General features: G+C 48.9%; 1 protein-coding gene across 2 annotated transcripts in view; it reads right to left on the reverse strand.

The window, feature by feature from the left end:
- MAP2K6 (mitogen-activated protein kinase kinase 6) overlaps positions 1 to 13,729 on the reverse strand; it is a 127,984-nt gene that overhangs the window by 46,636 nt on the left and 67,619 nt on the right. For both annotated transcript variants that reach the window (XM_055408708.2, XM_055408709.2), the window contains exon 2: positions 3,957 to 4,023. In XM_055408708.2, the coding sequence (XP_055264683.1) occupies positions 3,957 to 4,023 (67 nt within the window). The remainder of the gene's footprint in view (positions 1 to 3,956; positions 4,024 to 13,729) is intronic.

Here is a 13,729-nt window from a genome sequence, read left to right on the forward strand (position 1 = left end):
GGGTCAACACTGCTACTGCTGCTGCTGCTAAGTCACGTCAGTCGTCTCCGACTCCATGCGATCCCATACACGGCAGCCTACCAGGCTCCGCCATCCTTGGGATTCTCCAGGCAAGAACACTGGATTGGGTTGCCACTTCCTTCTCCAATGCATGAAAGTGAAAAGTGAAAGTGAAGTCGCTCAGTTGTGTCCGACTCTTCGCGACCCCATGGACTGCAGCCCACCAGGCTCCTCCGTCCATGGGATTTTCCAGGCAAGAGTACTGGAGTGGGGTGCCATTGCCTTCTCCATGGGTCAACACAATTCCTACCAAAAATCTCAGTGAGTTTATCTGAAGATAGAGACAAGCTTATTCTAAAACTAACAGGAAAAGATGAAAACCCTAAAATAACCAGAATAGCTTTGAAAAAGAAAACAAAGTGAGAGGAATCACTTTTCCCAATATTAGGGTTTAATCTATAGCAGAAGTCAAGACAGAGTGACACAGGCAGCGGGGCAGCCGGTCAGTCAGTCAGTCGGTCAGCTCAGCCGCTCAGTGTGTCCGACTCTCCACGACCCCATGACCCGCAGCACCCCAGGCCTCCCTGTCCATCACCAACTCCTGGAGTCCACCCAAACCCATGTCCATCGAGTCAGTGATGCCATCCAACCGTCTCATCCTCTGTTGTCCCCTTCTCCTCCCACCTTCAATCTTTCCCAGCATCAGGGTCTTTCCAAATGAGTCAGTTCTTCACATCAGGTGGCCAAAGTATTGAAGTTTCAGCTTCAACATCGGTCCTTCCAATGAATATTCAGGACTGATCTCCTTTAGGATGGACTGGTTGGATCTCCTTGCAGTCCAAGGGACTCTCAAGAGTCTTCTCCAACACCACAGTTCAAAAGCATCAATTCTTCTGCGCTCAGCCTTCTTTATAGTCCAACTCTCACATCCATACATGACCAGTGGAAAAACCATAGCCTTGACTAGACGGACGTTTGTTGACAAAGTAGTGTCTCTGCTTTTTAATATGCTGTCTATTTAATATACTTTCCTTCCAAGGAGTAAGCGTCTTTTAATTTCATGGCTGCAATCACCGTCTGCAGTGACTTTGGAGCCCAAAAAAATAAAGTCAGCCACTCTTTCCAATGTCTCCCCATCTATTTGCCATGAAGTGATGGGACCGGATGCCATGATCTTAGTTTTCTGAATGTTGAACTTTAAGCCAACTTTTTCACTCTCCTCTTTCACTTTCATTAAGAGGCTCTTTAGTTCTTCTTCGTTTTCTCCCATAAGGGTGGTGTCATCTGCAAATGTGAGGTTATTGATATTTCTCCCGGCAATCTTGATTCCAGCTTGTGCTTCATCCAGCCCAGTGTTTTCATGATGTACTCTGCATATAAGTTAAATAAGCAGGGTGACAGTATACAGCCTTGATGTACTCCTTTCCCAATTTGGAACTAGTCTGTTATTCCATGTCCAGTTCTCACTGGAGGAGCAGACCCAGAGATCAGTGGAGCAGAACAGAAAACCCAGAAACAGATGCACACAAATATGCCCAATTAATATCTTAAAAATGAGCAAAAACAACTCAGTGGAGGAGGGATAGTCTTTTCGGCAAATGGTGTTGAAGCAACTTTAGCCAGTGAAACCCATTGGCTAAAAAATAGAGCCCACCTGAAACCCCATGCCTTGTACAGAAATTAAACTCCAAGTGTATCACAGACTTTAATATGTAAATCTATAAACTTCTAGAAAAGAATAGAGGAGAAAATCTTTAGGACCCAAGCATAGGGAAAGGGTTCTTGGACTTGTCACCAAAAACATAACTCAAAGGAGGAAAACCTGATAGGCTGGGCTTCATCAACAGAGAGAGATGGAAAGAACCATTATGCCTGGGAGACGCTGTTCTTGAGTCACACACCGGACAAACTCTCTGCATCGAGGACACAGGAAGAACCCTCAAAACTCAACACTAAAAACAGATCTGATTGGATAACAGACAAGTAAGTGCATAGCCTTCTCACTGAAGAAGGCGCGTGGAAACAGACGCCAGAAGCACTCAGTGTGAGCAGCCATCCGAGGAAAGAAGATCGCCGCCACAGCGACACAGTCCATCTACCAGGACGGTTAAACTGAACAACAGTTCTCGGCAGAAACTGGGCCATTCGCATGTTTTCGGTAAGAATGTAATCTGGTACAAGCACTCTGGAAAATACTTGGCAATTCTTTCAAAGCTAAAAATGGACTTACCATACGACCCACAATTGCACAGCTGGGCATACACCCCAGAGAAATGAAGACTTATTTTTATGCAAGAACTTACACGGGAATGTTCACAGCACAGTTATTTATAACAGCCCCAAACCAGAAACTATTTGTATCTCCTTCAAAGGCTTTCGAGGCTGCCGGCTTTAACACACTGGTGTATCCACCCCATGGAGTGGCATTCAGCAATAACACAGAATAATCTGTGGGTACATGCAGCAACTCAAATGAACCTCAAGGGAATGATGCTTGAAAGAGAAAGGCCGTCTCCGAAAGGAAATGCATGATTCCATCTGCATGATAATCAGGAAGCAACAAGACAGAGATGGAGAAGAGACTGCAGAAAATCCCTTCGCACAGACGAGCCCCGTCCCGGGAGCACGTCCCGGGAGCACGTCCGTCAGCCCCACAAAGTCAGCGGACTGCCGTTTCCTCCTCCAGGGGATCTTTCCAGCCCTGGGATTGAACCCGGATCTCCTGCATCTCCGGCACTGGCAGACGGATTCTTTACCGCTGTGTCACCTGGGAAGCAGGCTTGTAATGCTTTTCACCTGTCGCAACTAAGACCCAACTTAGCCAAAGTAATGTATCATTATTTTTTAATTTAAGTTTCCATTGGAATGGCTATTATGCTCCCTCTGCTATAATTTTTTTCTTGGAATTTCCTTTCCTCCCCTGTAGATGCTTTGATGTGGACCTGCCCCGAGCTGGGCTTGCCTGGTGGCTCAGCTGGTAACAAATCCGCCTGCAATGGGGGAGACCTGGGTTTGATCCCTGGGTTGGGAGGATCCCCTGGAGAAGGGAGTGGCTCCCCACTCCAGTATTCTGGCCTGAAGGATTCCATGGAGTCCACGGGGTCGCAAAGAGTTGGACACGACAGAGCGACTTTCACTTGACCTTGCCCCCAGCTAGGCAATACCCTCCCCCCAATGCAGAGAGACAAAGAAAGAGGGAGGCTCCAGGAGTAGGTTTCCCGCTTCACCAGGGCTTGGGACGTCTCAGGGCCTTGGACCCATGGCTTAGCTCATATGCTGTGATCCTGTACCTCACGTTTGCTTTCTGTTCATATGGAACAGGATCCAAGTACAGGATGTTGAGTCCTCACCAAATACCACCTTTCTACCCAACCCAAAGTTTACAGTGGTGGCTCCCTCAGGGGTTTACTCAGATAAAATGGAAAAGGAAAAAGTTCCCATCCAGTGACCTTTCTGAATTTATTTAAGACCCCATCTGCCAGGGCTTCCCCGGCGGCACAGTGGTAAAGAATCTGTCTGCTAATGCAGGAGACGTGGGTTCAATCATCCCTGGGTGGGGAAGACCCCCTGCAGGAGGAAATGGCTACCCGCTCCAGTATCCTTGCCTGGTAAATCCCATGGACAAAGGAGCCTGGTGGGCTGCAGTCCACGGGGTCACAAGAGTCAGACACGACTTAGCGACTGAAGAGCAACAACAAGCCATCTGCCAAACACGGCTGTAAAATTTTTAGCAACTAAATTCAAAGATGCCCGTTCCATACAGACTGACCGACTACAACCGTTTCAGGTCTCAGAACAGTAAAAGTCCTTGGCTTCCCTGCTTCAGAGGGCTCTCCTTTCTGACAAACTACCTCCCCAGTCAAAGCATTACCCATCCTTCTGAAAAGGAACCCCCATTCCCCGGAAACCTGTGAAGCACAAGCATTTGGATTACGACGGCAATCTTGCCAACTTACGTGGAACTGGTCTGAGGTTGTTCAAATGCTTCTTTGGGAATTTTAAGGCCAGGGTTTCGCTTCTTGCCTACAGGGAAAGATGGAAGGATAACGTTAACGTCTACAAAAATCACAGCGTGAGAGCAGGCACAGAGATGGCAGCAGAGGAAGGACGGAACTGGGAGCCCGCGTCCCATCCCCGCATTCAGAGCCCCGCTTCCCACCAGGAAGGCTGTGAGTGACGAGGCGCAGTTGCCAGGCGGGCCAGAACTTACGAGTGCAGACCGAGGTTGCGGGTGAGGGCTTCCTGGAGCCCATGAGAGGCCCCTGAAGGGTGCCAACTCTCTTTACCCAGCGAGACCTGCCTGTCTTTCTTCGCTGGGAGTTCGGCATCCCAGCCTCCTTTTTCCTTTCTTGTACGCAACAATGGTAGGTGGTGTCTGTTACAGGTTTCCCTTTATTATGTCCATCAGGGCTTCCCTGGTGGCTAATGGTAAAGAATCTGCCTGCCAATGCAAGAGACGCAGGTTCAATCTCTGGGTTGGGAAGATCCCCTGGAGGAGGAAACGGCAACCCACTCCAGTATTCGTGCCTAGAATCCCATGGACGGAGGAGTCTGGCGGGCTACAGTCCAGGGGCTCGCAAGAGTCAGACACGACTGAGTGACTAAGAAACAGTGATGACAGATCTCAGTCAAATGCGGTCCCACCTCTCTCAGCACACCACATTGTCTGAAGATCTGTGATGAGCGGATGGAGTAAACCCTGCAGGGAGAACAAAAATGACCCTCCCCACTGCCCCGCCCTGCCCATTCTCAGCCACCTGCCACCAGTTACAACACCTGGAGAACGGGAGAGCAATCTTTATTTACTTTTGCACTGTTCCAAAAAGGATTAAGATAACAGAAGGGTTCATGCAAGGAGGCTGTCCCTTCTCTGCCAGCCAGATGGGAACGTAATCGATGGATTCGTTGTCCCTAGGCTGAAACCACAAGAGAGCTGGGCTCCAACAGTTCTGTTGATGAGTTTACAAGAACAGGCTAAGAAATGCCAGCTCAAGATGTGATCAAACCAGTCCGTCCTAAAGGAAATCCACCCCGAAGCTTCACTGGAAGGACTGATGCTGAAGCTAAAGCTCCAACACAGTGGCCACCTGATGCAAAGAACTGGCTCCCTGGAAAAGACCCTGATGCTGGGAAAGACTGACGGCAGGAGATAGAGGGCGACAGGATGAGATGGCTGGATGGCATCACCGACTCGATGCACACGAGTGTGAACAGACTCTGGAGATAGTGAAGGACAGGGAAGCCTGGCGCTGTGCAGACCATGGAGCCCAAAAGAGTGGCACACGACTGAGCGACTGAGCAAGAAGTGACCACAGCAACTCGGCTTGTGGGGACCCAGGGTTTCCCCACCTAAGGAGCGCCCGTGTCTCTCGGGCTTGGCAGGAGAGCCCAAAGCAGAGCTGGAGGGAACACGCACAGGTCGGCTTGTAGGGACCCAGGGTTTCCCCACCTAAGGAGCGCCCGTGTCTCTCGGGCTTGGCAGGAGAGCCCAAAGCAGAGCTGGAGGGAACACGCACAGGTCGGCTTGTGGGGACCCAGGGTTTCCCCACCTAAGGAGCGCCCGGGTCTCTCGGGCTTGGCAGGAGAGCCCAAAGCAGAGCTGGAGGGAACACGCACAGGTCGGCTTGTGGGGACCCAGGGTTTCCCCACCTAAGGAGCGCCCGTGTCTCTCGGGCTTGGCAGGAGAGCCCAAAGCAGAGCTGGAGGGAACACGCACAGGTCGGCTTGTGGGGACCCAGGGTTTCCCCACCTAAGGAGCGCCCGGGTCTCTCGGGCTTGGCAGGAGAGCCCAAAGCAGAGCTGGAGGGAACACGCACAGGTCAGCTTGTGGGGACCCAGGGTTTCCCCACCTAAGGAGCGCCCGTGTCTCTCGGGCTTGGCAGGAGAGCCCAAAGCAGAGCTGGAGGGAACACGCACAGGTCGGCTTGTGGGGACCCAGGGTTTCCCCACCTAAGGAGCGCCCGGGTCTCTCAGGCTTGGCAGGAGAGCCCAAAGCAGAGCTGGAGGGAACACGCACAGGTCAGCTTGTGGGGACCCAGGGTTTTCCCACCTAAGGAGCGCCCGGGGCTCTCGGGCTTGGCAGGAGAGCCCAAAGCAGAGCTGGAGGGAACACGCACAGGTTGGCTTTCTCTCTCACCTCTTCTCTGTCTGGGGTGGGGGGGGCACTACAGGGCCAACAAAAGCCCTGACTAAGGCCCTACACAGAGATGCTGAGGCTGCGCAGAAACTGAAGACATCAAATCCTGATGTCCTCCTTGCAGGGGAACACCAGCTGCAGACTTCAAGGACTGCTCACCATTAGACAGTCCCCCCAGTGGCCTGGCCAGAATCAGAATCCAGGTCCCCAAACACCCACGTGGCAGCTTTTCCTCCATTCCCCACTGGATGAAGTGTAGAGGGGACCCGAGAGAATGAAGAGAGGAAGTATGGGATTCTGGGTCTGCAAAAACCAGCCTGGTTTCTCCACGTGCAAAGAGACCTCCGGGGCCACTTTTCATCTGACCCTTATTATTCTCAACTGTAATGTGGTGTATTAATAGTAACATCAACACCTACCTTACCAGACTGATGCAAGAACCATGGGATAACACAAGAAAGAGCAATGGAATAATAATTATGATCACTTCAAGAAACAATCTGCACAGTCTCATTAAAGAAAAGAAGTCATTGCGGACACTCAGGAACAGAACTGGCTGTATTAGGGGACCCAAAGCCAGTGCTTTGTGACAACCTAGAGGGGTGGGGTGGGGGCAGGTCAAGAAGGAGGGGAAAGGTGTACCCCTGTGGCAGATTCATGGTGACGTATGGCAGAGGCAAACACTATAGTGTAAAGCCATTACCCTCTAATTAAAAATAAAGATTTCATACAAGAATTGCCTGTGTTATCTCATAGCCCAATATGGTGAGACCTTTCTTTCTGTGCCTTCAAAATCCAGAGCCCAGATTAATTCTGCCAAAGTGTATAAAGCCAGGAAGCAACAAGCCAGGTAGTCAACAGAGACAGCCTTTCTTATTGGAACACAGTTGCTTCACAATGCTGTGTCAGTTTCTGCTGCTCAGCAAAGTGAACCAGCTGTGTGTTTACATACGTCCTCTCTTCTCTGGATTTTCTTTCCATTCGGGTCACCACGGAGCAGCGAATAGAGGTCCCTGTGCCAGAGCAGGTTCTCACTAGTTACCTGTTTTACACATAGAATCGGCAACCTATGTGTCAGTCCCAGTCTCCCAGTTCGCCCACCCCCGCGTACAAATGGCTGTGTCTCTATCTCCTCTTTGCAAGTGAGACCATCTCTACCATTTTCCCCTAGATTCCACATATACACGTTAATATACAATATTTGCCACAGAAAGCCCTTCAGAGCCACCTTCATCGCAGCAGGTCGTCTCAATTCTCTCCTCATTTAGATTTCCTTACACGTTTTTTAAGAATTCAAACCTCACCATTTACTTCCCTATTCCTGGAGCGCCTATGGCCATTTAGCACATGTCACTGAGCTAGTTCCTGACAACACAGAGCTGTAGTGTGTGCCAGAAGGATGCCGACGCTAGATCTGATCGTGAGATAATGGCTTGATTCCAACAATTCCCATCCGTGGGCCTCAGCTAAATACACAGTGAAGGCTATTTTACCCGAGATACTCTGGGGAGGAGTGCAAATGTGACTTGTCTGGATCACGACATACAGATTCCAGTACAGGTGACCGATCCCAACTGATACAGCCCTGAAGTCCTCCCAGATGAAACAAAACAAAATGAAACTACAGCATATCTTGCCTGTGAAAAAGCCTCTCCAGATGTCTTTTGAGCAAACAGGATTACTCTCCTCATTCCTGACTCAGTTCCTACATCTCTCCGCTTCGTTTCTAACTCACCTCTTACTAGATAGACGTCAAGAAAGATAACTGTTTATGGAGAAAAACACCTTTGGAAAACTTTAACATACCAATGAATTATTACATCACAGCAATGAATGATTAGTTGGTTCCTTAACAGCAATTGACCCAAACTGAAACCCACCAAATCATCATATGAAGAAAGAGGGAAAGAAAGAGGGAAAAAACAAAAACCAAAAAAATCACTTTTGGCACAGAGATTAAAGAAAGAGATGGCCAAAACAACAATAAAGTCTTCTAGGCATAGGAAAAGAAGATCGCCCCCCACCCCAGGTTCTCCTCTGACAAAAACTAGAAGAAGCATTCCAAAATGCTTTTGGACAAACAAAACCTGGTTGAATTGCACCATCAGAAAACACCCTGCCTTCATGTTTTAAAAGTAGATCAAAAAAAAAGAAAACTCACAAAGGCACACGCCACACTCCATGATTCACTTACCTGCCCATCGCTGGAAGAGCAATCCAGTAAGAGACCAGCAGACGCGACTCTGATGCAGTTTTCAACGCTGCAAAAAGCAGGAGCCGCAGAAAACCTCACAGCAGGCATTTTCACTCAGCTCCCGAGACCACACTTGAGCGAGAGAAACAGAGCTGCAGAGGCTCCACCCTCCTCCAGCTCCCATCGCCCTAAACCTCTGCAAGTTCATTGTTTCCGAGAAGCTCCGACTTCAGCAAGGGAGGGAGACGCGCGCGTTCCTTTGGACGACCAAGGTGTGACGTTAATCATCAGCCAGGCTGGGAGGGATAAGCCGACCAAGTGACCCTGGAGAGCCCAGCACTCTGCCGCCTTTCTATAAATGCCTCTTTCATTTCTTAGAAGAAAGGGACACAATATGCCGTCCGCTTCCAGCTGTGTTTACTTCAAAGCAATCTGTTCCCCTTCGCAAGGCTGCCAACCAACCTGACTCTAACATTTAACACTGTGTTTTTTTAAAACTTAACCAGAGGGAGCAAAATGAATAATAAAACAAGCTGACCGACTGTGATAAATGGTCTTTTTGCTTGATATGCAAAAGCAGAAATGAAAGCTAGGTCAGAAAAGAGGCTCCAGGTTATGTTGCATGCTGGTAATCAGCCTTCTCAGAAGACTAGAATTCTGTACGTTTCTGCAGATCTCAACCAGCTGTGTCCTCTGAACTGGTTCAGTCTGCAGAGGGTAAAAAAAAATCTCCTTGGCCTGCTGGAGCAAATATATGTGGCCCCATCTTACATCAGCCAGTGGCCCGCCCACACCCGTCTTCTCAGAAAATATTGTAGTCCCACTACACACATATATTTGCAAAATTCATCTTAAACCAAAGTTGGGTCCTGATGATCACAGCCCAGAGCAAGATGGCATTGGGAAAGAATTGAGAAAAAAAAAAAGGAATAAAAATATCTTGCCAATACTTAGAAAACATTTACCAAGCCACAGAAATGTTCACCAGCTCTGACCGTACTGCACGAAGCTGTACACAGACCTCTTGCTCAGCACCGGTTCAGTGAAGCTGGGCACAAAGGGCTCCTCTCATGAGCCTTACGACATAAAACAGAAGAGCCTGCTTCAGGGCCAACCCCAACAGCAAGAGGATGGCACCATGAGGCCAGCTTGGCCGGGGTGAGGGGCTTGGTGGGGCGTGATTGCAGGGTTTACCATCACTGACCCAGCCTCACAAAAGGGTGGCTTTGCTCCCTGCACCAGATGTATTTTAAAAATCTGTTTCCCAACGTGAATGGGATTTCCAGCCAAGGAACTGGCAACCTGAAGGCCTTGGCTGCCCTCACCTTCATACTTGTATATGAGGCTTGAGTTCCAAGGGCGGCTGGCGCTGAAACCAGCGAAGAAGTGTCAGTGAATGTCATTAAATCGCAATGATCGGATGCAAAGCCACTCAGAGCAGGGCAGAGCGAAGGGAGCGCGGTGAGAACGCCGGCGACACAAAGCGGCACAGAAAGCACCCCTCCCCGACGGCATCACTACATCCCACCCGCCCCGGAGGCTCCAACCAGGGTGCCGAGTGTCTCCGGAACTGCAGAGGACCGAGGCGAGGAGAGCTGCGCAGCTCCCTGCAGACACGCGGCCGTCTTCCTTTCAAGCAGGCCCTTGTGCTCGCGACGGCCCAGCCCTCCAACCGACGGAACACAGCCTGCTCGAACCCGCGCCCCCATCACACGCCCCGGCCCCATCTGCCCAGACCCCGCGGCGCCGCCTTAGGAAGCGGCGCGCACACCCGCCGGCTCCGAGCACGACTCAGCGCGACTCTGTGGCCGTCCACTGTTTTCATCTAAAATGCCCGCTCTGGCCACGACCGTCTTCGGTTATTAAGCTCCTCACACCTTTGCTGACAGCCTCGAACCGTTCGCTTCTGCACAGATGGGTTCGTCTCCGAATCTATGCATTATTAATTTTCTTATCCACCGCCCCATAAATGTTCCATTACGAGGGCAATTTTGTGCAGTGCTTCCACAGTGTCTGTATTTGTGAACAGAATATTCGTTGTTCTTAACTGTTTTGAACCTTAGTACTGAGGGCTTCAATTTTTTTCTTTGAAAAAGTACATGCTAGAAATACCGAGCCACTGCGATGTACATCTGAAGCTAATATAATATTGTATATCAACTATAATTTTTTTCATACAGCAAATTCCCATTGGCTATCTATTTTACATATGGTAATGTAAACTTCCATGTTATTCTTTCCAAACATCCCACCCTCTCTTCCCCTCTCCCCATGTCCATAAGTCTATTCCCTATGTCTGTTTCTCCCTTCAGTTCAGTTCAGTTCAGTTCAGTCGCTCAGTTGTGTCCGACTCTCCACGACCCCATGAATCACAGCACGCCAGGCCTCCCTGTCCATCACCAACTCCCGGAGTTCACTCAAACTCATGTCCACAGAGTCGGTGATGCCATCCAGCCATCTCATTCTATGTCGTCCCCTTCTCCTCCCGCCCCCAACCTTTCCTAGCATCAGAGTCTTTTCCAGTGTGTCAACTCATCGCATGAGGTGGCCAAAGTATTGGAGTTTCAGCTTTAGCATCAGTCCTTCCAATGAACACCCAGGATTGATCTCCTTTAGAATGGACTGGTTGGATCTCCTTGCAGTACAAGAGACTCTCAAGAGTCTTCTCCCTTGCTACCCTATAAATAAATTCTTCTTAAAAAATAATTTTTTAAGCTTTTTATTTTATACAAAAGTATAGCAAATTAGCCACCAGACTTCCCTGGTGGCTCAGATGGTAAAGTGTCTACAATGCGGGAGATCCAGGTTTGATCCCTGGGTTGGGAAGATCCCCTTGAGAAGGAAATGGCAATCCACTCCAGTACTATTGCCTGGAAAATCCCATGGACAGAGGACCCTGGTGGGCTACAGTCCATGGGGTCGCACAGAGTCGGACACGATTGAGTGACTTCACTTTCACTTTCATAGCCAATTAACAATGTTGTGAGTCTCAGGTGAAGATCGAAGTGTGTGTAAATAGCACAGAACGGAGTAGAAATAAAACAACCTTGAACAGAAGTGAGACTTCGTTTTAAATCCGAGCTGGACCACTTAATACTGGGACCTTGAGGATGTTTCTCTTTTTTTCTAAATATTTGTTATTTTTGTTAACTAAATTCACTGCACGGGGTCTTAGTTGGGGAACATGGGATCTTCGATCTTTGTTGCACCAGGCAAACTCTTAGTGGGCGGCATGTGGGTTCTAGTTTCCAGACCAGGGATCGAACCCGGGCACCCTGCATTGGGAGCTCGGAGTCTTTGCCACTGGACCACCAAGGAAGTCTCCCTGAGGATGCTTCTGAAACTCAGTTTCCACACCTACAAACTGGAGGTGTCGACTCTGACGGCCAAGAGATTCAGCTGGTGCAAGTGATGTGAAGAAGTCCAGCACGTAACAGGTGCTCACTAAATAGAAGTTTCTTGTCTCCCTTCTGTATCCGTGCTTATATTTTGAAATAAGAACGAGTCAGAATGTCCCCTCTATGGCAGCCTGTCTTGTCTTTCTTTCACTGACTGACTGAATCTACCTACTCACCCATCTCTTCCACTCAAACATGAGCTCTTCAAAGCCAGACCCCATTCCTTGCCCATGAACAGAGTAAGCAATAGACCCAAGAAATGAAGCAGAGACCACAGCATGCTGACTCATAAATAAGCTGCTTAAACTCTGCAGAAGCAAAACTATGGGTTCTGGTCATCTCCTGGATAAGAGGTGGAGAAGATCAGGAGCTAAGGTGTAGTTGCAACCTGGCTTTTCCCCATCTAGATAAAATTAAGTAAAAGAGGAAAGTCAGGCCAGTGGGGTGGGAGGTGGAAGAAGGCAGAGGAGCTCCAATTCAGATGTGCTAAGGGAGAAATTAAAAGATGCCTGCTCCTTGGGAGGGTGGCTATGACAAACCTAGACAGCATATTAAAAAGCAGAGACATCACTGTGCCAACAAAGGTCTCTATAACCAAAGCTATGTGTTTTTCCAGTAGTCATATACGGAATTGGAGAAGGCAATGGCAAGCCACTCCAGTACTCTCGCCTAGAAAATCCCATGGACGGAGGAGCCTGGTGGGCTGCAGTCCGTGGGGTCGCTGGGGGTCGGACACGACTGAGCGACTTCCCTTTCACTTTTCACTTTCACATATTGGAGAAGGAAATGGAAACCCACTCCAGTGTTCTTGCCTGGAGAATCCCAGGGACGGGGGAGCCTGGTGGACTTCCGTTTATGGGGTCACACAGAGTCGGACACGACTGAAGTGACTTAGCAGCAGCATATACGGATGTGAGAGTTGGACCATAAAGAAGGCTGAGCTCTAAAGAACATCATGATGCCTTTGAATTGTGGTGCTGGAGAAGACTTTCGAGATAAATTTCAATAGCAAGGAGATCAAACCGGTCCATCCTAAAGGAAACTCTGAATATTCATTGGAAGGACTGATGCTGAAGCTGAACCTCCAACACTTTGATCACCTGAGGCAAAGAGATGACTCGTTGGAAAAGACCCTGATGCTGGGAAAGATTGAGGGCAGGAAGAAAAGTGGGTGACAGAGGATGAGAAGGTTGGATGGCATCACCGACTCGATGGTCGTGGTTTGAGCAACTCTGAGAGTGGAGGAGAATTTTGAGCATGACTTTGCTAGCGTGTAAGATGAGGGCAATTGTCCGGTAGTTTGAGCATTCTTTGGCATTGCCTTTCTTTGGGATTGGAATGAAGACTGACCTCTTCCAGTCCTGTGGCCATTGCTGAGTTTTCCAAATCTGCTGGCATATTGAGTGCAGCACTTTCACAGCATCATCTTTCAAGACTTGAAATAGCTCAACTGGAATTCCATCACTTCCACTAGCTTTGTTCGTAGTGATGCTTTCTAAGGCCCACTTGACTTCACATTCCAAGACGTCTGGCTCTAGGTCAGTGATCACGTTATCGTGACTATCTTGGTCGTGAAGATCTTTTTTGTACAGTTCTTCTGTGTATTCCTGCCACCTCTTCTTAATATCTTCTGCTTCTGTTAGGTCCATACCATTTCTGTCCTTTATCGAGCCCATCTTTGCATGAAATGTTCCCTTGGAATCTCTAATTTTCTTGAAGAGATCTCTTGTTTTTCCTATTCTGTTGTTTTCCTCTATTTCTTTACATTGATCACTGAGGAAGCCGTTCTTATCTCTCCTTGCTATTCTTTGGAACTCTGCATTCAGATGCTTATATCTTTCCTTTTCTCCTTTGCTTTTCGCCTCTCTTCTTTTCACAGCTATTTGTAAGGCCTCCTCAGACAGCCATTTCGCTCTTTTGCATTTCTTTTCCATGGGGATGGTCTTGGTCCCTGTCTCCTGTACAATGTCACAAACCTCCGTCCAGAGTTCATCAGGCACT

This window comes from Moschus berezovskii, chromosome 20 (genome assembly GCF_049115385.1).
Source record: "Moschus berezovskii isolate FMDL1 chromosome 20, NW_MosBer_1.0, whole genome shotgun sequence".
Taxonomy (NCBI): domain Eukaryota; kingdom Metazoa; phylum Chordata; class Mammalia; order Artiodactyla; family Moschidae; genus Moschus; species Moschus berezovskii.